Source organism: Coenobita brevimanus, chromosome 90 (genome assembly GCF_032717465.1).
Source record: "Coenobita brevimanus isolate Jiangsu-jjx chromosome 90, ASM3271746v2, whole genome shotgun sequence".
Taxonomy (NCBI): Eukaryota; Metazoa; Arthropoda; class Malacostraca; order Decapoda; family Coenobitidae; genus Coenobita; species Coenobita brevimanus.
In genome coordinates, this window is record NC_137043.1 from 39,765,962 (window position 1) to 39,789,899 (window position 23,938).

The 23,938-nt window shown below is 42.7% G+C and overlaps 1 protein-coding gene across 1 annotated transcript; it reads left to right on the forward strand.

The window, feature by feature from the left end:
• The first annotated feature begins 1,112 nt into the window (after nucleotides 1–1,112).
• LOC145411682 (5'-3' exonuclease PLD3-like) lies at nucleotides 1,113–22,925 on the forward strand. Its single transcript, XM_080281688.1, has 19 exons — nucleotides 1,113–1,165; nucleotides 1,224–1,244; nucleotides 2,763–2,805; nucleotides 3,630–3,694; nucleotides 4,724–4,984; nucleotides 5,329–5,549; nucleotides 6,399–6,499; nucleotides 6,722–6,844; nucleotides 7,421–7,489; nucleotides 7,648–7,779; nucleotides 8,619–8,758; nucleotides 9,014–9,179; nucleotides 9,705–9,807; nucleotides 10,080–10,329; nucleotides 18,085–18,232; nucleotides 19,154–19,244; nucleotides 20,708–20,860; nucleotides 22,331–22,459; nucleotides 22,813–22,925. Exons 1-19 carry the CDS (start codon nucleotides 1,113–1,115, stop codon nucleotides 22,923–22,925), a joined length of 2,382 nt encoding a protein of 793 aa, XP_080137814.1.
• Nucleotides 22,926–23,938: the final 1,013 nt, after the last annotated feature.

Here is a 23,938-nt window from a genome sequence, read left to right on the forward strand (position 1 = left end):
AAATGGGGAAGGGTCAAGCAGGTAAAGTTTCCTCAGTTCTCCCTCACCCTCCAGAGTGCCAAGTCCATCTCATAGCCTGCTATATTTTATATTAAACCTATTATTATTATTATTATTATTATTATTATTATTATTATTATCTAAAGCTCTATATGTGGCCATAAAGTGTTATGTGCTCGTGAATGCACTTAAGGAATGATTTAAGTGACTACGAATATCCCGCTTTTCATTCTACTGCGGTTAGCGTCGAAAATTTTTACTTATACCCAGGACTGAGGGACGCCTTCGCGAGGTGGCACTGATATAACCGGTGGGATACGCTGCCCAGTAAAACAAATATCCCTCGACTCGCTCCCCATCTCCCTGAAAGATGAAGGACTGCAGGAGGAGGGGAACTTCAGGCTGTAGTCTACCGTGCTCACGTTCAGATGAGCCTTGGGTTCCTCCTCCTCCTACTACTACTAATCCTACTACTACTACTACTGCTACTACCATTACTCCTCCTCCCCCTACTACTACTACTACTACCACCACCATCACGTTTATTTATAAAGTAGTCGAGAACAATATCGTATTATATTTCAGATGAAAAAAGACAATATTTTTTTTAGCTGACAGACACACTGCACCAGGAAAAAGTTAAAATGTGACCAGTTATCAAAAAGGACTTTGAAAAATGACTGATAGCATACAGTGGTTGTAAATGCACCTCAAAGCCCGTAACATGCTCCTAACACCATACACAACACCACTAAGGCCCCGCACGCACCTCTAACACCACAACACGCAGCTACATAACACCACTATACACATCTTTAACACCTAAACCACACATCTGTCACCACTAACACAACTAACTGCACCCCTAACACCAAACACACATACAACCAAAATAGCACACTTAGCACCACTATCACCACTAAATCCACCTCTAACACTACTAACTGCACTTGTAACACCAAACACACACGCAAACACACACACACAACCAAAACAGCACACTTAGCACCACTATCACCACTAAATCCACCTCTAACACCACATAACACACTTAACACAATAAACACCGCATAACCCCATAATGAGGTAGCCAGGAGAGCGGCCAGATAACAATGCCTATGTTCTCGGCCGGGTTTGGGCAGGAAAAAGGATGCTTTCCTCGCTCGCACCTCGCTTCCCGCATCACCACCCTCACCGCGACCACCTCCATCGCTGACGAAGAGGCAGACAGCCAGCGGGCCATCGTCAGAGTGAGTCGGCGAGGTTAATTTCGTATCATCATCATTATCATCTTCAGCTTAACCACAATCATCTTCAACTTTATCATCATCACCACCACCACCATCATTATAATTTCGGCTTAATACAGATTAAACTGGGGGTAATGTCTGAAGGTAAAAACAAGTATGAAGTGATAAGTCTTGAGCACAATCACTCAGAAGCTAAGGTCACAGAACAAGGTCAAAGTTGAACCAGTGTGCGTGGATGTTAACAAAATAATTCAGACAGTTCTTATATGATTTTAGCCACATTTGGTAAATGAATGTGATATAGATTATTCTCATGCATATATTTACACACACACACACACACACACACACACACACACACACACACACAGTTATAGATACTTTCGTGGGTAGGGATCGAGCTGACTGTATTGGCATTTCAGATAAATGTAACAAAATATGTTTTTGTGGGGTTGTTGTTCAACCTATGGAAATAGTGGGGGTTCTCCGTCTCCCTATTAAAACAGGGTAGGCTACGCAGGACCCTCAAATCCATCGGGACAATATTTTGCATATATCTATATGTTGGTGAAATGATCAGGACAACCAGGCTTATTGAACTGACTCGACGATTTATTTTTCCTCGCAATAGCTGTAAGGTTGGAATGTGGTGGAGTCCAGAAAGTAAGAAAAAACCGAATGAAAGGTGATATTAACCCAAACTGTCCAGCTAAATGATCCACACTCTCATTCTCACCATGCAAGCTTCCGGAATCCTAACCCCGCCCCACAGGCCTAAACATCCACACTTAGCATACACTAACGTTTATTGTATTCAGAGTTTATTTATGATGTAAGGGGGAAAAAGGTCGACTGAGGTAGTTTGTATGGGGCAAGCCTAGATGGGGTGAGTTTGCGGGGCGTTGTATGAGTCGTTTGTCTGGGGCAAGTCTATAATGGGTGAGATTGACACCAGTTGTATGGGATATTTGTATGATGGGAGTTTGAATGAGGCGGGTTTAACTGAGGCGTGTTTGTATGGGCCGAGTTAATAAGGAACGTTTGTATGGGGCGGGTTTTACGAGGCAAGTTGTATGGGGCAGGTTTTCATGAGGGGAGTCCGTAAAGGGGTGAGTTTATAAGAGGCAGGTTTGTATGGGTTGAGTTTATACAGCCTTGTATGGGGCGAGTTTGCATCGGAGCGATTTGACTGTAAACAAAGCATTGATGAGGGACGCTACCAATTTCAATCATCCTTATATTTACAACCACACTACCTAATCTATAATTTATAATTCCACCAAATATAATTCAAACAATAAGACGCGAAAACGACCAAATACCGACGCTAAATGGGGACAAATTATCACAGGAAAGCCCCCGGAAACGTAGCCCCACCCATTTTTCCAGTCTCGTGTATTTTGGTGAAGAAAAATGAAGTACACGCCAGACTCAACAAAGCCTACTTCTACCTCCCACAATGGAGAGAAAGAGCATCAAAAACAGGTACAATTTAAAAAAGAGCAAGAGAAGCAGGTACTCAACTGATGTACTGCCTAGTTCACAGCGTATTTATGTACAATGGTCGGAGGTTCGTATCGTTTATAAAGGCTCCAACATGCTTGCATGCATGGCCTTGGCAACCTAATGGTGGCTGTTCATGCAGCCCAATCTCTGACAACCTCCATATTCAGTCCCTTATCCGTGAGGTCGCACTCAGTGTCCTAACCTAGGTCATATTCAGCCTTCTTTGCTGTCCTTATTTCATTCCAGTAGTTCAGTTACTCTTCTAGGAGCTGCCTAGCATGGGCCAACTGGCCTACTGCAGTTATCCTCTCCTTATGTTCTTATGTCCTTATGCTTTTCAAAAGCCTACCCCTGATGTTCACACTTCTCACCTGCACCCAGTTGTCATCCCACATCCTCTTAACATGCCCAGACTGTATAACAAACACCAGAGTAATTATGCAGCCTACTGTGATATCTCTGTTGACCAGGTGGAGAGATGGAAATCCGGCATATATCCTTGAACCAAACCTCCACACTCTACTCTGCATCTCGCTGTGGCAAGGTGCTGTCCACCGCATGGGAACACTGGTTCTCTGCAGTGAATGACCTAGCAAGGGCAACCATTTGTTGGTGGCTGGTGGGTCTTCCTGACCAGACAGACTGGGGGTACTCTGCAGCTACTACTATTAATACTACCATCATCATCATCATCATCACTATCAATCATCCCAGCCATTTCCCACACCAATGTAACACAGGGTCCAGGAAGCAATGAAAGAAAAAGCACAACAGAAGAATAACTGGAGATAACAAGAACAGAAAGATATGCCAAAGAACTGAAAGGAAGAACTGACAATAAAAATGCCTAACCCACACCTTCCTTACCCCCAGACCGTGGTGGAAGGGAGTGGCAAGTTGGACTTTGGAGAGTATGAACTGGAACTCTGGGACCTGAGGTGAGTGTCATGGTTTGTAATATTTCTGACTTAACTACAGCTGGAATGTTTTCACCTGATGGAACTGGGCTGCTGCCACAACTCAAATACTATGTGGTGGTTGCATGAAGTTTGACAAGCCTTCACTATGATATTACCGAGTCTCCTTGGGTGCCACTACGGTCAGATTTATCTTTCAGCCAGACTGCACCTGGCCATCAACTGTGCTGCTCATCTAGGCTAGCCTCAGGCCCCTGCACCTCAAAGGGGGTATATGGGATTAAGTGTTGTTGTTTATGTTTTTGGAATATTCAAGAATATTATATTTTATCAGTGCAAAGGAGGCAGAAATTTACAAAAGACTGAATGATGGGCGATTAAATTTGATATGAATGATGAGTGTCAATGCCTGTGGAGTGGTGTCAGGTTTCCAAAGCCTTGAATGATGAGTGAATGAGAGTGTAGCCCATTTTACTGGCAGACTTTTGGCTGGATTCTTCCATCAGGTGTTTCTCTTGCTCACTGCATCCTATCTCACCCTTTCCTTAGATGGGAAAAGAGATCTAGATGATGATGATCTTAACATAACTGATCTGATCTTAATGAGTGACTAGACTGGATCTGAATGATGAGTGATTTAATTGGATTTGTATGATGAATGGCTTGATTGTATCAGAATGAGAAGAGATTTAATTTGATGGTAATGGTGAGCAAATGTGTTCATATCACTGGGCATGAAGATGATGGATTTCATTTTCCTGATTCCTTTTCTTGTTTTTTTAACTGTATCCTATACAGTACTGTAACGAGATTTGACTGTACAGTACTTAGTATTCAAGTTGCAGGAGTGGCCCAGTTCCATCTGGTAAAAACTAATCAGCTTTAGTAACCAACAAGATTCATTCCTTCTTAGTAATTAAAGCTAACAGAATTTCATGAGGCCTTGGTATTATAGTTGCAGGAGAGGCCCAGTTCCATCAGGTAAAAGCAATCTGACTATTATGGCCAATTCCATCTGGTAAAAACAAACAACTGATACTTTTGCTTCAGGTACACTAGTTTACTCCACACCAAGACACCCACAATGCAGGAGGGAGGAGGGAGCAGAGAAGAAGAGGGCGGAGGGAGGAGCAAGAGATGCAGGAACAGCAAAAGAGGGCCACGCGCTTTAGTCATCAGCTTCCTACGCCCGTCCTTCCTGCCAGTGACAATCGTGGTGACCCTGTCCCTTTTGATAATTGTGATGGCTATGCTGGATGGAACCCTGACCAAGGAACCAGAAGTCGGGTGTGAGGTCTCCGATGATTGTAGGTACGCAGAAAGGGGATGGAGGGGTTGTTGTTGGTGTTGTTGTGGCTCCAGGTTCATCTGATTGTGAACCCAGTGGATTGTAGGCTGAAGCTGCCCTACCCCTGCAGTCCACCATCTACTTTTGGGGGAATGGGGAGGAGGTCAGGGACATCTGTATAACTGGGCAGTGTACCTGCTCAGTTATACTGATGAAACCATGTGAAGGCAACTCTCCAGTACCAAGAGTAAGAGTAAGGGAATGGCATTGCTACTCTTGGTGAGGAAGTTATGATGAGAGGCAAGGTGACAGCAAAACAAACTATTAATTTCACCAGACTTCATTCATAACACCCAGATCCTCACAGATTTCAGCTAGTTGAGAGCATCCCAGAGAACCTGACCTATGTTCCTGGAAGTGTGGCATATCCCAGCATATATGAAGGCTGGGTGTCCCTGATTGACCGTGCTGAGAGCTCCATTGACATTGCAGCCTTTTACTGGACACTGTTGAATGATGATGTTACAGACAAGCCCATTCTTTCATCATGGCAAGGGGAAGATATCTTCAGAAGACTCAATGACACAGGTTTGTTAATACAGCACTGCATTTCAGTCTGTGTCTATGTCTATCTATGTATCTCTTGCCAGGTGACTCAGTGACACATTTGTATACACCTGACTAATATTTGTATGTCTGTCTCTAGCCAGGTGACTAAATGATAAAAGGTTTCATTATACTGAACTTTTGTCTATCTATCCATCTATAGCCAGATGCTTTAATTCTGGAAGGAGCAGCCACAAACATATCTCCATGTCAACTTGTCACCAGCCTGCAGGCTGCTTTCCCTCTGACTTTCACCACACTCACTCACCTCTTCACCCCATCCATCCAGCGCAAGCACAATCTCATTTGCCACTTCACTCACATCCATACTCCTAGCCAGTCTCATCCTCCATTCTCTCCACATGGCCAAACCATCTCAGGGTACATATAATACTTTACAGCACATCAGCACCATAATGCTATGTAAATTTCTTATTTATATGTCCATGTATCTTCATATGTTCCTTTCACCACCCAAGATGCTGGAGAGGGATACTTTCATGCAATGACACCATTCTAACTTGGCAGTTACTCTGCTCAGCTATACAGTATCCCTCAGCCCCCCTCCCCCCCAGTCTTTCAAATGGAGGGTGGTGGACTGCAGGAGAAAGGCTGTTTCAACCTCTACTACACCAGGTTAATGTCCAGATGAACTTAGGGCCATAACAAAAACAACCCAACTCTGACTATGTAAATATAACTTGGGCTTTCCAGCCACAAATTCAGTGTTCCTCATCAGCCTATTCTAAACCTGATCACTGTCTCTAAATATAACTAAGGCTTTCCAGCCACAAATTCAGTGTTCCTCATCAGCCTATTCTAAACTGGCAGGCCTGAGTGGAAATGTACGCATCAGGATTGCCCAGAACGCCCCGTCCTTTGTGTCACCTCAGAATGACAGTGCCATGTTGGCCTCTGCTGGGGCTGCTCAGGTAACATATTCTGGATTTTTTTTTTCCGTCAGACAATGTACAGGTAATTTTACTTTTCCTGCTACACCTTTTTTACTCTAATATGGTCTAAAACTGCCATATTTCCATCTTAAATACTGAGCTACAAGAAGAGAGTTACACTAAAAAATGATGCCAGTCATATGAAAATGCTATGGAAAGGATAGAGTGGAGACGCAGCCTTATTGTAATTTAATGTTTCAGGTGCGGAGTTTGGACTTCAATCGGCTGATGGGTGGTGGGGTCCTGCACACCAAACTGTGGGTGGTGGATGGCAGACATCTTTATATCGGCAGTGCTAACATGGACTGGCGATCACTCACTCAGGTCACTATACCTATTAGTCTGTCTTTCTATCTATCTACCCATCTACCTACCTACCATATTTATTTACAGACAAATGCCATAATCACAGAGGGGGTGGCCACAAACAAAATGTCCCCATGTTACCCTATCCCCCTACCATCAGGCTGGCCTCCCTCCAGCTAATACCTCTCTCCTTCATATACCTCTCCAGCTCATCATCAGCCTCCCATTCCACTTCATTCACATTCTCCTGGTTAGTCTCTCATTTCCATACTGAATGTACTACTGTATTGTGATTCCCACTTTAATGTATGGAGGTGAAGTGTGAACTATGTTGGAAGAATGCAAGTTAAGAATGAGAGAGGTAAAATGAGTTATTTGAGAGAAGCATAAGAAGCTATGTGAAGAGACAGTCAGGCAAAGGAGGAAGTTAAGGAGCATTATGGTGTTGATGTGGATATGCTGGAAAGTGTTATGAGAAGTACCAATACCATGAGATTGTTTGGCCATGTGGAGAGAATACAGAATGAGAGACTGACTAGGAGAGTGATATATAACATGATGCTGTTCAGTAATTAATATTACGTTTGATTTCAGGTGAAGGAGGTTGGTGTTGTGATCAGCAACTGCTCCTGTCTGGCCAGTGACATCAATAAGATATTTGAGGTAAATATTCTCATCAGCCATAAAGTTCGTTCGTTTTCATTTGATGCAAATAGACTATTCCTCCCTTCACAGTTTATCTCTCCATTCCTTCCTCTCCTCCTTCTCCTGCTACCCATCCCTCCCTCCCCTATTTCTTAACACTCTCTCACTCTCATCAGGTATACTGGCGTCTGGGTGAAAAAGGTGCAATAATCCCCCCTTCATGGCCAGAAGATCTCCAAACGGCCTTCAACATGCAGAATCAGATGTCCATCTCTCTCAGTGGAGCAACAGTCAACACTTACCTCTCAGTCAGTATGCATACTTGTAATCTTTGTTTATATGGCTAATTGCATCATCATCATCATCATTACTTACCTGTTAATCAGTACAATACATGGGTCTTTGCTATCAAAACTGGAAGTCTAAAAAATGGAGGGGAAGAAAGTCGAACCTTAAGATACTGTAGAGTTATTTTTAGATGCCTGGACCCATTAAACAGACAAACGTAAAGGCAAAATCAGAAAGACTTCCATTGTTGATCAGTTTCTTACAGGCAAGACTGAGAATAAAAAATTATATTACTTCCATACCTGACACTGGCAGTTCTCTGATCCTCCATATCAACTGTAAAGCTTCAGCTAGCATCAGAAGAGGTTGAAGCTCCTGTAAAAAACAAAAAATAAATAAAATACAATAAAATAAATAAAAATATAATCCCTAGCATTAGTATTTCATAATATGATTGTGTACTGACACTACCTTGTTTCCACACTTGTGATAAACTTAGAATCTGTTAAAAGTGCTGTAAAGCCAGGACTTAGTTTGTACAGTACTATAATAATGTGGTGAAGACTGAGCATTACCCAAACAGAACTGTACGACCAAGCAACTCCACTGCCTTCTCATACAAAGCTTCCCTCAACTTACTCCTTCACCCCCCAAAAGGTGGATAGTGGACTGTAGAAGAAGGGCATCTTTAGCCTGCAGTCCACCAGGTTCATGTCCTGATAAGCCTGTGTCCACAACAGCTACAACAACAACTCATATCTTCTTTGCTAGCATAGTTTTCTCAGCTTAGTTTTTGCTGTTGTTGTTCTTGTTAATGTGCATAATAATATATTTATTATTAAATTTTACTTGCTTCCAGAGCTCTCCCCCACCATTTTGTCCCAAAGGCCGAAGCAACGATATTGATGCCATCCTGGACATAATTGACAATGCATCCCGTTTTGTGTACATCGCGGTTATGGACTACTTCCCCAGAATGCTCTATGGCAAACACAAGAAGTGAGTTAATCCTCTCAAGGTTACACCAACTCTACTGTATTATTTTAGCTAACACCTTACTGCTTTTTGTCATGGAGGGAGTCATACGGGCTGGGAGTGTTAGTATTGTTTCCATTAACCCTGTCACTGTTGCATACAATGAATGAATGACAAAGCAGCAGTATGTGGTGTGATAGTATCGTCACATTTTCCTGTCCAACTTGGACAGGAAAACTCTTGCCACACATTCTCATCTGATCATCCTTCTGTTCACAGATTCTGGCCAGCCATTGATGAGCGACTGAGAGCAGCAGCATGGGAGCGCGGCGTGACAGTGAGAGTTTTGGGATCATACTGGTCACACACACGCCCGGACATGCCAGCATTCCTCCAGTCGCTCCAGGATCTCTCAGGCAACAACACTGGCATGACCGTGGAGGCGGTATGAGTTTATTTCTTGTACATTATCAAGTGGTACTGCAGAGGGATGCCTTCATGTGGTGGCATCAGTTTGACCAAGCAGAGAAGCTGCCCAGTAATAGAAACATCCCTCATTCCACTCCTTATCCCTAAAAGGAAGATGATGGAATGTGGAAGAATGGCAGCTTTGTCTGAAGTCTACCAGGTTTATGTTCTGATTAGCCTGGGTTTGCAACTATTGCTGCTACTATACTCTCAACAACTGTACCAGTTTACATCCCTTTAACAGAATTACGTAGTCTCCACTCACAAAATTAGACATTCAGGAAATGCATGAAGGTTGACTGTAGCTGTAGGTCTGTAACTTCCTGAAGTTAGTATGTCAAATCATAGAACACTGTGTACTGTAATGGGTATGTGAGTGAACTGATATACAGTAAAAGGTAGCTCCCATTTCCCTGGGCATGGGAAATGGAGATAGGATGATGATGACAGTGATATGACTATGGTGGTGATGGTGGTAATGATAATTTTGTTGCCTTCACAGAAGTTGTTTGTGGTGCCCAGCTTCACAGAGGAGCAGAAACTAATTCCCTTTGCACGTGTCAACCACAACAAGTACATGGTGACTGACAACACGGCATATATTGGTGAGTGATGGTGGCATTAGGGATGGTAGTGAGGGCCATGCTAGGGTGAATTATTAACACCATTTGTGCTCATACTGTCATCAGTAATTGTAGCTCTGTAATGGTTTAGAAGTGAATCTATGGTGATACACTACAACAATCTTTACTCAAAATTAGGCTAAAAATTACCATCCACAGTTAATCCATGAAATCCTGGGACACCCTGCATATACAAGAATGAGATTTGCTCGTTATAATATAATTTTCATTTTTTTTCCCTATTGTTTCAATAGGTACATCAAACTGGAGTGAGGACTACTTCGTAAACACAGGTGGAGTGGGACTGGTGGTGAATGAGACTGCTTCAGCCAACAACCATCAAACCCCAGACACACTAAACATGACTAGCAACCAGGCAGATTCCACCAGCCTGGAGTACACTGCAGACCTGGTGGACTCAAATAAACTGTCACTCCGAGCACAACTCCAGGCACTGTTTGAGAGAGACTGGTACTCGGAGTATGCTCGACCACTGGAGGAATTCCTTTAACTCTTTCACTATGATGTATTTTTCATTTTACTGAGGCTACCATGAGACTGACCATAGATCTAGAGATATTACTGTGGTTGACTGGTTTTTGCCTGATGGAACTGGGACACTCCCACAACTTGATTACTAAGTTGTGATTGTTTGAAACTTGATGAACTTTACTAATGAAGTAGTAATGAATATCAATGGTTCCTAGTCAAACCAATGCCCCAAATCACTAAACTTGGCCATAGCTGAACTGAAATGGGTTAGGGGCCTTTGTTAGGTCAGAGTAAACAGGATGCAGAGAGCAGTCACAGAATACAGCAAGGTGGAGGAGTGCTATCAGGTGAACCCACCTGACCCACGTTAGGCTACATGGAAAATGATGTAAAACCATACACAACAACGGTGAACGATGTTGTATCCAAGCCAGTATGAAAGTTGACGAATGTGTCGAGTATATTATATACTACACTGAAAGTTAAAAGTAATGAGAGTGAGAGAGGAGAGTTTGGGGGAAATAATTTTATAGACATGTTTTTAGCATTAATAAATCAGTGTGACTCAGTAAATCCAGTGTGAACAGTTTTATATACTAAGTTATAGGAAATCCAGAATGAACAGTTTTATGTACTGACAAGATTTATTCTAACTCCTAAGTCAGATTCTAAAATATACAAAGATATCTATTGTAAATCTGATAATTTAATGAAACAATTAAAATGAAAATGTTTTCATTGCAGAATAAGGATTTGTTTAATTAAAATACGTTGTAGTAGTTGCAGCCGCGGGCTTATCTGAATGTGAACCCATTGGATTGCAGGCTGCTGTTGTCTTTTTTCTACAGTCCACCAACCTCCTTTTGAGGGACAAGGAGGGAATCGAGGGACGTTTGTATAAACCAGGTAGATCCACCACCTTGTCATATCAGTGCCACCACATGAAGGTGTCCCTCTCCAGCACATTAAATAGGCAACAAAATATGATGGCCAACTGATGTATACTGACAGCATTGTCTTGAAGATGATGAAGTATTAATATGGCACTGGCAATGTAATTTACAGATCCTGCAATATTAAGAGAATCACACTGATAACTTTGCTATGTGAGAACTTTCATAACACATTGGTAATTACTACTTATATTAACCCTCCAGTCTGACTACACTTGAACATTAACTTAACTTAAAAGAGTTAAGAATCTTTGCCATGTTAGAGATAAAGTAATTAATATCCCAGGTGGACAGTGAATAAAAATGTCACTTGTCCTGAACCAATTGTAATTTACATCAGCCAAGTTCATTCATTCATAAATTATCCAATCCATCATTGCTACGTTGGGAACAACTACCGTCCTCAGTATATCTTGGACACTTGTATTAGAAGGCTTTTAAGAAGCAAAACTTCCTTGGGTAATGATATGACCTACTGTACTGTTTTTAGTCTGGTCAGTGTGATAGTAATTTTGATTTAGCTGGCTTCTATATTGTGTATGTTTTAGTGTGGTATGATCATATTTTATTTACCTAGGTGCAGTAGTATAGTATTCTCACTGACATAGCCTCTATATTGTATAGTACTGTACATTTCCTTCTTTACATACGAGCTTTCAAGTTACACACTTTTGAAGACAGTTTTTTAAAGGAGTATTTATTGAATTATTTTTTTACTGACATCTAGAAAGTACTGGATACAGTACCGTACTTAGCAGTGATTACTTTTACTGGAAGCATTTAGTATAACAGTGGTCTTTCAGCTTCCAGCTGTGTTCACCAATGATTTGTACATATTTTGTCTCAGGTATTAATGAGTTTCCAAGAATATTTTTGTGATGTTTTACTCATCTATGAATGACCCAAGCTGGAAATGCTGAATCGGTGAAAAGCAAAGAATGACAAAAATAAATAAATAAATATAAATAAATATAAACCACCATACTGAAGGGGGATAACACTGAACTTGACTAGACAAAATGGGTTTTAAGTAATCACAAATGCTTCTTTCACCAGTTAATAGTGTAATGATAGCCATTATTAGCAGAAACTTATACTGTATATTAGCTGGAGACCGTAGGTGTTAGGTGGATACAAAAGAAAGAGTGTAAATATAATATCACAAGAAAGTTGTACAGTATCTAAGATGTATGATTGTTCTGTGTAAGGCCATGTGCACACCAAGGCCTGTATTTTCATCCTGTAAGGAGGCTCCCCAGCACCTCTTCCTTAGCAATATATTTCTGGATATGGCTGGTTAATATCCTTTTATAAGTAATTTATGCAGAGTATGATGAAATTGGAAGGATTTATATAACTCTGAATAGGACAGTAAGGTGTAATAAGCAAATAAATCACTCAGGAAATGGTGTTCTGGAGCTTCCTTAACTGACCAGAATACCAGTCCAAATGCTTGCTGGTGGAGGCAGGAGATCTGAATCACTGCAACCCATAGACGTTTTCGCCTGCACCAATTAGGGCCACTTGAATGGGTTATAGTAATGCAAGACTCCCACCCACATCTCCCCGAAACCACCCACACCAGCAATCACTTGATGTGAATGCAACCTAAGATTAAAGCTGTGAATAAGAGTGTGCTATTACTCAGGCAAAGAAATCCAGCTGTGCAAATAAAAATTTCTGGGTCACACTGTAGAACAGTGCTCTTCTAACTCAGAACTTAATGTTGTGATACAAATAACCGCCTTACATTTTCGTGCTTCTAATTTTCTTTCATTTATGTGCCTTTAACTGAGTATCAAAATGATGTTAAGGATGCAATAGTGCTGGTGTTGCATGTGAACTATTTATAAGTAGAGCAAGTCATGATAGTTTGTGTTAAAATGGCAAATTGCATGTTGTTGTTGTAGTCCCATGCTCATCTGAAATGCAAAACCAATGGACTGCAGGCTGAAGGTGTCCTTCTCTTGCAGCTCACCATCCTTTCACGGGATAAGGGGGAACATGAGGGACGTTTATACAGTATTATCACATGAACATGTCCCTCTCCATTGCCAAACTGCACAGGTACATCATTCATGAATACTGCAGTGGTAATAATAACAGAATATACTGTCCTGTTATTTTTTTACAGTACTTACACTATGCTGCTGGTCTTCCTTTAATGGCTACTCTAAATTATTGGTATTAATATGGTCACAGTATTTTATCATAAATTTAAAATAAACTAAACATTATTGTGTCCTTGTTTTAATTAAGGTCACACTTATGCACAGTATTTGTTTAGTCTAGATGGTTTTATTCTTCTTCATCAGCCATAACTCCAAAACAAAAAGGCATATGCGAGCTTACTATACACCAAAATGCTGCCTGTCAAATGTAGATGTCTCTTTTCATGTTTAGAAATGCATTCAGGCTATGGTTCGCGAGGTACAGCCAGAAAACTGCATCGTGGTCACCCATATGTACTCCCACAATATTGGTTAAATACAGCTCGCCTACAGGTAAAGAAAATGCCAAAAAACTTCGTTTCATGGGAAGGCACCCTCATTTTAGTCTTTCACTATGCTATGCGTGTAACAATCCAGATTTAACACTTGCTTTATGCATAATTATACTTCCACAAAAAGATCATAAGCTAGAAAACTAAAATTTTCTTTTAAAATGATAGTTAAGAAGTAGGAATGGCAAAAGTGCACAGATAAGAGAGGAAAAAAGCATAGAAACAAGAGAGTATTCAGGATGGGAGGAGATTTGGAGACCTATACCCATTTTTACATTCCACACTTTAGCCAAAAACTTGTAGCTGGTGGAAAGTATTAATGGGTATAGGTCTCCAAATCTCCCATCCTGAATGCTCTCTTGTTTCTGTGTTTTTTTCATTTTTAATCTTTGCACTTTTGCCAATCCTACTGCTTAACAATCATTTTAGGAGAAAATTGTTGTTCTCTAGTTCACATAAGTCCTCTAGTCAATCTCTCATTCTCCATCGTCTCTACACAGCAAAACTATTTCAGAGTATTTCTCTTAACACTTTTAATCCCATCCACATGAACACCACTATCTGAAATTTGCATAAAAGCCAACAAGATCCCACTGAACTATGCAAAGGGGTTCTGTCTTCCTGCACTAGTTCAGAAGCCAAAGATATAGAGGAAAACTGACAGGGGCTATAACCTGTAAGACATAAATATTTCTAGCCTCATGATGATGATGATGATGATGGTTATTTATAAAAGCTACCTTGTACATTTTATTGTGTTATAACTGTTCACCTCAGCCACCAACTTCACCACCACAAGCACCACTTTCAATTCTTTTATTGGTGTGAATCTCTGTTAGTAATCATTGACATTATCATCATCACCACATTCTAATCCTCCTCCTCCACCTCCTCCTCTTCCTTCTGTTTTCCAGTCACTTAGCCCTTCCCTTTCCCTCCCTACTGGCTTCTACGCCAATGACAGCATTCAGGTTAATTCCACTGTCGCCTGCCTTCTCCTCCTGTTGCACTGCATCCCTTCCTTCTCAGATGTCTTCCTCCTTCATCTTCCTCAATTCCCCTTCCTCCTCTTCCTCCCTTTCTTTTTTTTTTTCCTCCTCCTCCTCCTCCTCCTTTCCCTCTCTTCATCCTCTCTCCCATCCACAATATTTCTTCTTCCCCCCTTCCCTCCCTCCCTTCTATCCTTCTTTCTTTCCTTCTCCTCGACCTTCTTCACCTCTTTCCCATTATCCAGTCACTTATTCCTCCTCCCTCCCTTCTTCCTCTGCCTCCACACCAATGACAGATTTCATGTTACTTTGCTCCTCCATTTCTTGTTATTCCTCTCCTCCCTTCTCCTTCCCTTCTTCCCTCCCTTCTCAAGTGTCTTTCCTCCCCTCTTCACCTGTCCTCTTCCCTCTCCTCCCCTCTCATCTTCCTCTTTTCCTCTCTCCCTTCTCTTTTCTTCCTCATTTCCTTCCCACTACTTTCTGCTTTTCCTCACTCTTTCTCATTTTCTTCCCTCTCCCAATCTCATCTTCCCCTTTTCCTCTCTCCCATCTCTTTTCTTCCTCGTTTGCTTCTCACTACTGTATTTTCTTCTTTTCCTAACTCTTTCTCACTCTTCATCTTCTTCCCTCTCCTCTTCCTTTTATTTTCCTCTTTACCTTCCCTCTCTTTTCTTCTTCCTTCATCTTTCCTCTCATCTTACTCTTGTCCTCTCTCCCACTTACTATTTTCCTTCCTGCCACTCTCTCCTCTCTTCTTCATCCTTCATTCTACTTTTTCCCTCTTACTTTTTTTTTTCCTGCTCTCCCTCACCTTCATTCCTTCCCTTCCATTCTCTTACCTTCCTTTTTTGCTTGCGTCTCTCTCTCACTCTCACTCTCGCTCTCTCTCTCTCTCTCTCTCTAGCTACACATGCCCTAATCTCTCCTCTCTCTCTCCCCCGTCCCTCACCAATTTAGTTTATTTTAACAGGGAGTCAGACTAATTGCCTCACCTGTGTTGCTAATGAGGGCAGGTGAGGAAGGCTGGCAGGGCAGGTGAGGTTAAGGCAATTACCACTGCAAATTGGTGACTCTAAATGAGCACACCAGACGACAGATTAGGCAGAATGGTGCTGCTGGTAGTGGTAGTGGTGGTGGTGGTTGGTAGTTGTATATTTATATGCAATATTGTGTGTGTGTGTGTGTGTGTGTGTGTGTGTGTGTGTGTGTGTGTGTGTGTGTATGAGAGAGAGAGAGAGAGAGAGAGAGAGAGAGAGGAGGGATAAGAAAAAGGGAGAGTGAATAGAACAGCAGAGTGGGGAGAAGAGGGGAAGAAGGGAGGTGGAAAGGAAAGTAGGAGGAGGGGAAGAGGGTGAAGAAATAAAAGCATAGGAGGTAGGACAGCAGAGGAGAGATGAGGGAGGAGAAAAAAATGGTGAGAAGGGACCTGTTGCGTGTCTCTACAGGGCGTGGCCGTCACTAGGGGAGAAGGGTAGGAAATGGGGAGAGAGGAGGAGAGGAGGGACGGAGGAGAGAGGAGAGGAAGACGGAGGAGGGGTAGACTGGAAGAAATGTGGGTACGGAAAGAGGTAGGGAGATTAAGAAATGGTAGGTAGGAGGCGAAGGCAGAAAGGAAGAAGAAAAAGTAGGTTGAAAAAGAAGTAGGGAGAAGGATGATAAGGAAAAAGGGAGGCAGGTAGGAGAGGGAGGAAGAAAAGATTAGGAAGGGGAAAGGAAAATGAGGAGGAGGTAGGACAGAGGGAGAGAGGCAGGAAGAGAGGGAAGCGGTAGAGAGAGGGTGACGGGGAAGGGAGGATACAAGGAAGAGAGGAAAGGGTTAATTTTTATTCCTCTAACACAATGGGATTAGGAGATGAGAAAGAAAGAGAGAGAGAGAGAGAGAGAGAGAGAGAGAGAGGAAGGAGGGAAATAGAGGAAGTGAGAAGAGGGAGGGAAGGGGGGGGTATAATACCAACACCCTATAATGACCAACACACACACACACACACACACACACACACATTTTTTCCCCGGATATTGCTACACACACCAAATATTACCTTTATAGCAAAACGTAATTCCTTAACATAATACGGTGAACTATTATTATTATTATTACACACACACACACACACACACACACACACACACACACACACAATATTAGGTAGAGAAAAAATAAGTGTTGTGGCAGAAGTGGTATATATAAGGGAAGATGATGATGATGATGATGATGATGATGATGATGACTTAAAACTGTTGGGCAGAGAGCAATGTAGTGTTGTGTGTAGGCCTGGTATGAGGGATCATGTAATATGCTTGATAATGTTGTTAATACTGATGCTATTTTGAGGGTGCATTAGTGCCACAGTGTGTGTGTGTGTGTGTGTGTGTGTGTGTGTGAGAGAGAGAGAGAGAGAGAGAGAGAGAGAGAGAGAGAGACGCAGGCAGTGGGAGTGAATAGAGGTGAACACGCAAAGTGTGTGTGTGTGTGTGTGTGTGTGTGTGTGTGTGTGTGTGTGTGTGTGTGTGTGTGTGTGTGTGTGAACAGACAGGAACAGGGGGGAGAGAAGAAAAGGGAGAGGATGGAGGAGAAAAGGAAGAGGAAGAGAAGGGGGGGAGGGGAGAGGGTAGAGAGGAGGAGATGGAATGGGAAGGAAAGGGGAGAGTTAGGGTGTATTGCAGGTAAGGAAAGGGAGGGGGGAAGGGAAGGGGAAGGTAGGGGAAGGGAAGGGAGAAGGAAAGGGGAAAGGGGGATGGGTGGGGTAGCGGAGGGGAGAGTGGGAGAGAGGAAGGTAAGGGTGGGGGGAATGGGAGGGGGTATGTGTGGGGGGGAAGGGTAAGGGGTAAATGAAAACCGTGTCAGTATACAGGTAAAGGTGGAAGGTGTAACAGGCAAGGCTATCCCATCAACACACAGGTAAGTACATCATCATTATCATCATCATCATCTTCAGTATCATCAACATCATCATCATCATCATCACATGTATATAAACATTTTCACATTATGTCATCATCATTATCACCAACACCATTATCATCACCATCATCATCACCATCACAGTTATATAACCAGTTTCACATAATATCATCATCACCATTACAATTCTATAAACATCATCATCAGGCATTAATTCTAAACTTTCTTCTCGTTTCAGGATGAGCAACGCTACGCTGAGTGAAGTAAGTGTAATTTTTATATGTTAGAATACTTCGTGTGTACATTTTCTACACACACACACACACACACACACACACACACACACGTACGGGGAGGGTAAGGTCGCATCCACACCATATGCTTGTTGATATGGACGGGTGCGAGCGAACACTTCTATAGGTTAAAGCGATACAGAACACCCGCCCTCAACGCCCACACCATCCACACCCGCCCTCATCGCCCACACCCGCCCTCAACGCCCTCACCATCCACACCCGCCCTCAACGAAAACACCCACCCACACCCGCCCCCGCAACGCAATCGCTTGGTGTGGTGGCGGCCTAATCCATTCACTACGATGACGTCTAATTTCAATACTAAAGTAAATAGAACAAAAGAAATATACCCCAACAGTGAATGGGAAAATTGACATATACGTATTTACACACAACTGTATATCCTGTGGTTTAGTGGGTTCAGGCGCCCCAACCAGACGTGACTCCGATGGGTTTGGGGCCGTGGGATGGTTGGGGTTTATTTCTTACACAGTGCCGCTCAGGGAACAGCGACTGGAGTTCTTTCACTTTAACATGGCCCGGTTTTTCGTTTTTTTGCAGCTTATTTCGCGTAGTTCAGTGGCAGAAAAAGACAATACGATGACTATACATCCTTTCCATAGCACTTCTTCGTGACCAGCACCCCATTCTAGTGTTAATCTCTTGTTACACCTCATTATTCAAGATGGAAAAACGGAGTAGTAGTAGTAGCAGTAGTAGTGGTAGTAGTAATAATAATAATAATAATAATAATAATACCAACAACGACAACCGAGCTTTGATTAATGGCCTATCAGTGCTAAAGTAATTATCTGGCTAAATGAACCTAGTTAACACATGTACTTTGTAGTAGTCATTATAACATACACCTGCCCTAATTAGCTTCCTGTTTGGGATAGCTACATCTATGCCTATCTGTCTATCGCTATCGAAAGTATCAAACTATCTATCTATTTATCTATCTCTATCTATTCGTCTGTCTACCTATGTATAACAGTAATGCACAGACCATACAGTATACACGTATTATCTAACTGTCTGTGTACATCTGTGGCTATCTGTCTGTCTGTCTGTACATTGTCACACACATTCCCTCATACTCTCCCATATCACCCTTCATATATCCCCAATACACCCTCTTACACTCCCTCCTACACCCCCTTATACCCCCCTAACCCCGTGTCGTGTTGCAGGCCCTCCGTCCGTGGGAAGAGGTGGAGGTGTGGGGACATTTTCGCAGATGGCACGTCATGGCGCTGTCGGGTTTGGCTGGATTGGCCGTCAGTGAGTAATACATCGTGCATACAAAGGTGGATAGACAGATAGATAGACAGACAGGCAGATAGATTAACAGACACAGATAGATGGATAAATTGATAGATGTATAGATAAATTGACAGATAGATAGATATAAAAAGACAGACAGACAGACAGACAAATAAACAGGTAAAAGATAGACTGATTGACTGACGGATAGATGGATTAATAAATTGACAGATAATGATGCAGATTCGTGGGATGGGTAGTAAACACGAAGATGGATGAATGGCTGGATAAATGGATTTTGATGACCTTTCCATATATAAAACAGTCATTCATATCTACAAATCAGAGAGAGAGAGTGTGTGAGAGAGAGAGAGAGGGGGTGGAGGGGTTAGCAATCTCCTCTTTTATATACTCAGTGTCTGCATACACTCCAAAAACGTGACAGAATGTAAGCAAATATACAGACGTGAGAGCAAGCGTGTGAGAGATTGTGAGAAAATGAAAGAAAGTGAGAGAGTGAGACAACCAGCTCTCTTACTGCACCCCTCAGTTGACACGGGGGGATGTGAGAGAGGGTGAGTGAGAGAATTAAAGAGAGTAAGAAAGAAAGAGTGAGAGATTGGTGGTGGGTGAAGTGGTGTGTGTTTGGGAGGATGGAAGGAGGAAATAGTGTGTGTGTGTGTGTGTGTGTGTGTGTGTGTGTGTGTGTGTGTGTGTGTTCTCTCTTTCTCTTTCTCTCTCCCTCTCTCTCTGCCTGTATGTCTGTCTTGCCTGCCTACCTGCCTCCCTTCCTCTCTCTCTCTCTCTCTCTCTCTCTCTCTCTCACTGTCCCGTGTTAAGTCTCTACCAATCAAAGGCGAGGCCGTACAAGTGACCAATCAGCTGACACAATGGCCACCCAATCACCTTAGTCCCTTCACACTAAGCTAAATGATGATGATGATGATGATGGTGATGGTGATGATGATCATGGTGGTGGTGATGGTGGTGGTGGAGGTGATGGTGACGGTGATGATGATGATGATGATGAGGAGGAGGAGGAGGAGGAGGGCGATAGATAGACAGATGGATAGATAGGCAGGGTCATTACAGATTAAATAGTTTTTAAAAGGCATATGTTACAAACGGTATCTTGAAAATAAAAACAATTATTGTATTATGTTCATAGATATGAGGATATACAGAGGTATAGGCCTACAGATAGATAAATATAGGCATATAGACAGACATATATAGATAGACGGATAGACTGATAGACTCACACAAATACATATAAGCATCTATATAACCGGTAGGCTATATATAATAACCTGAGCTAACTGCATCCCAAATCCTCCACAAACCTTCCCTTTCTCCCCCTCCACCTACTTACCCTCCATCCCCCCAGCAACTAACCCTCCATCCCCCCACCAACTAACCCTACCCCTCCCCCTACTTACCCTCCATCCCCCCACCAACTAACCCTGCCCCTCCCCCTCCAGCCATGATGATCTGTTGCGTCTTCAAGTGTCGTGTGCCGAGGACCAAGCAAGAGATTGAGGCGGATTATATCAGACGTAACCTGGCAAGGAAGTTCCATAGACAGTTGCGTATAATTAACAACTCCGAAATGGATGAAATGGATCTACTGAAAGGTAGGGAAGGTTAATCTGTCTATTTTATATTTTTCAATCTCTCTATCTGCCTAGCTCTGTCTATCTATTTATCTATATCTTTCTAGCAGAAGTTCCACAGGAAGTTGCGTATTATTAACAACTCGGAGATGGATGAGATGGATCTATTGGAAGGAATGGAAGGTTTATATGTATTATTTTTAGTGTCTGTCTGTCTGTCTACCTAAATACTCACCTACCTACCTACCTACTCACCTATCTATCTATTTAACTGTCTATCTATTTACCTACCTACCTATCTATCTATCTACAGACCTATCTATCTTTCTCCCTACCTACCTAGCCATGTATCTATCTAGTCAAGGTGGTAAGCTGCAAGTTTTAGGCCAACGTTGAGATAAGAGTCTATATTAGCCATCTGGAATACATTGGCAGGGCTATAATTTTTTCCCGGCAGAGCAAACCTCCACGTCATCCACCATGGCTAAATCTGTCAGTTCATTTATAGGCTCGTTATTTACCAGTTCATTTGCATTTTTAAACGTCATTTACAACGGGTTAACTGTCCATTCGCGCCTGGAAATGCATTATATCCGGTTTGCATGAATGAGTCTCCTTGGTTACTAGTCAAATCAATCCAGTCTGACAACACTTGCACATTAATTAAGCTAAATGGGGTTAGGGATCTTTATCAGGTGAACACAGAAGTATTAATGAAGCAGGAGTGAGTCTCCTTGGTTACTAGTCAAATCACGCCTCATGCTCAGCACCTGTCCATGCTGTGTTGTTTGTTATTAATGTAGATCCTTGATGATGATCATTATAATAATAATTAATAACAATAAATCCATCATCATTTTCATCATTCACCGTCAGCATCACCACCCTCTTCTTCCGCCTCCTCCTTATCATCATCATCCTCTTCCTCCACCTCCTCCTCCTCATCATCATCATCATCGTCACCATCCTCTTCCTCCGCCTCCTCCTCCTCCTCCCTCCCCTCATCATCGTCATCATCATCATCATCATCGCAATAATCATCACGAACACTTACACCACCGTCTCTGTCACCCTCTTCTCAGTTTCACAATGTCTCCGGACGCACACAGACGTAAATATTTGTACAAAATGATGTAAACGCAGACGTAAACACTTTGAGGTCACGATGTAAATAATTATATGTCTTTAAGTACACATTTCCTTAAGTATGACGACAAGACACACTTCACACTAAGCAGGGATTTTCCTCAATTTACGGCTCATTTCCCGTGGCTGAGGAAAAGAAATAACAGAAATGCTTTACATCCTTTCCACTTCTTCGTGACTATATCCCAGTGCTGGTCCCTTAGTACAGCTCACCATTCAAGACAGGGAGATGGAAATTTTACGCCTAGTTAAAGAGAACAGAGTACAGGGCAGCACTGCATACACTCCCATCAACACCAGTGCAAACAACTACACGTTAATACAAAGGCTTCTTCTCACTGACAGCCCTGGAGCGTCTGCGTGCTGAGCTCCGAGCAGACTCCAGCAGCCTGGCCCAGTCCGAGGCCTTCTCCGCCCTCTCCTTCACGCCCACAGGCACGCCCACGTACAGGAAGGGTTCTGAGCTTAACCTCGGTACGTAAGGTCTATGTAACCTACAATGTTTATGTCCCCTACCATGCTTATGTCACCTACGATGGCACCTACACTGTATGTCACCTACAATGTTTGTCACCTACAATGCACAGAACGTCTCCTAAGCCACCAAGAATGTGTCTTAAGCCATTCAGAAGACAACCCTTTTATATGTCTCAAATTCTTCAGGTGTTTTAGAAAAGGCGCTAAGAATACGTGGTGTTCGGGGTGGGAGGGAGGATGGTTGTGCGCCTGTCTATGTACTTGTCTAAGTAAATCTCTATGTAACCATCTATACACTCTCCATACAGCTGTGTATGTATGTAAAGTCACTATCTCTGTACTTCCCACAGGCGTGTCCCTAGAGGAACTACAGCTGCGTGGTGTGGGGAACGGAGGGATGGGCAGCCTGAGGGGGAGGGTGGCTGCCGTCATATCACAAGCACTATCCAAACTCAAACGCTGAAACACCCAATGGGGAAGAGAAGAGGCGGAAGGGTGGAGAGAAAAGAGGAGAGAGTGGAGAGAAGAGGGGGAGAGTGGAGACAAGTGGGGGAGAATGGAAGAGAAGAAGAAGGCTGCGATTACCACAGGCACCATCATAACTCAAGTACTGAAACACACACACTGAAGAAGGTGTGAAACTAGAGAAGGGGTGAAACGCAAGATAAGACGGGGGAGTGAAGCGGAGGATAAAAAGATGGGAGGGGTGAAACGAAGGAGAAACAGATGAGGGAAGTGAATCTGAACAGAGGACGTGGGATGGGATGAAACTAAAGAAATGATAAAGAGGTGGAGGTGAGAGAAGAAAGTGGTGGAGGTAAAACAAAAGAGAAGACTAGTGAAACTGAAGAGGGTTGGGGTGAAACTGAAGAAAAGAGGAGGGGGGTGAAACTGAGACGGAAAGGGGTGAATCTATCAGGTGACATTGACGAGAAAAAAAGGGGGTTGGGGTGACGGTGAAGAGAACAGGAGATGAAAGTGAAGAGAAGTGTGAAACTGACGAGAAGCGGGGTAAGACTGAAGAAGTGAAGAGGGGTGAAACTAGAGAAAAATGTGAGAAAAAATATATCTGGACTGAAAGGGTTAAGAGAAAACGAGGTAACAGGTGAGGTGACAAATAAACTGGTGAAACTGGCTTTGTGGATGTGAAACTAAGATGAACCTATACTCCTTCCACCCTAACCTGGCCTAGAACTGCCACCTCTCCATCCTGAAAGCTGAGAGGTGACAAGAGATTGACACTAGAATATGATGCTAGTCGCGAAGAAGTGCGACTAGCCGTAGTATTGTTTTTTCCCACACTGATCGACGTGAAATAGGTGAGAAGGGACGAAAAGCTGGGCCAAGTTAAGGTGAACGAATTACAGTGACATTAACAGATGGAGAGCTAGATGTGAAACAGATGAGTGGAACTAACAACAGAAAACGGTGGGGGAAATTTCAGAAACGAGTATGAAACATGACTACAGAACGAAC

What these genes read in the sequence shown, in the direction of transcription:
- LOC145411682 (XM_080281688.1), top strand. Translation starts at nt 1,113, where the DNA reads ATGCCTATGTTCTCGGCCGGGTTTGGGCAGGAAAAAGGATGCTTTCCT. An exon ending in CTCTATGGCAAACACAAGAA is followed by an intron (nt 8,759 to 9,013) that starts GTGAGTTAATCC and finishes TTCTGTTCACAG; the next exon opens with ATTCTGGCCAGCCATTGATG. An exon ending in CCCCGCAACGCAATCGCTTG is followed by an intron (nt 18,233 to 19,153) that starts GTGTGGTGGCGG and finishes GTCGTGTTGCAG; the next exon opens with GCCCTCCGTCCGTGGGAAGA.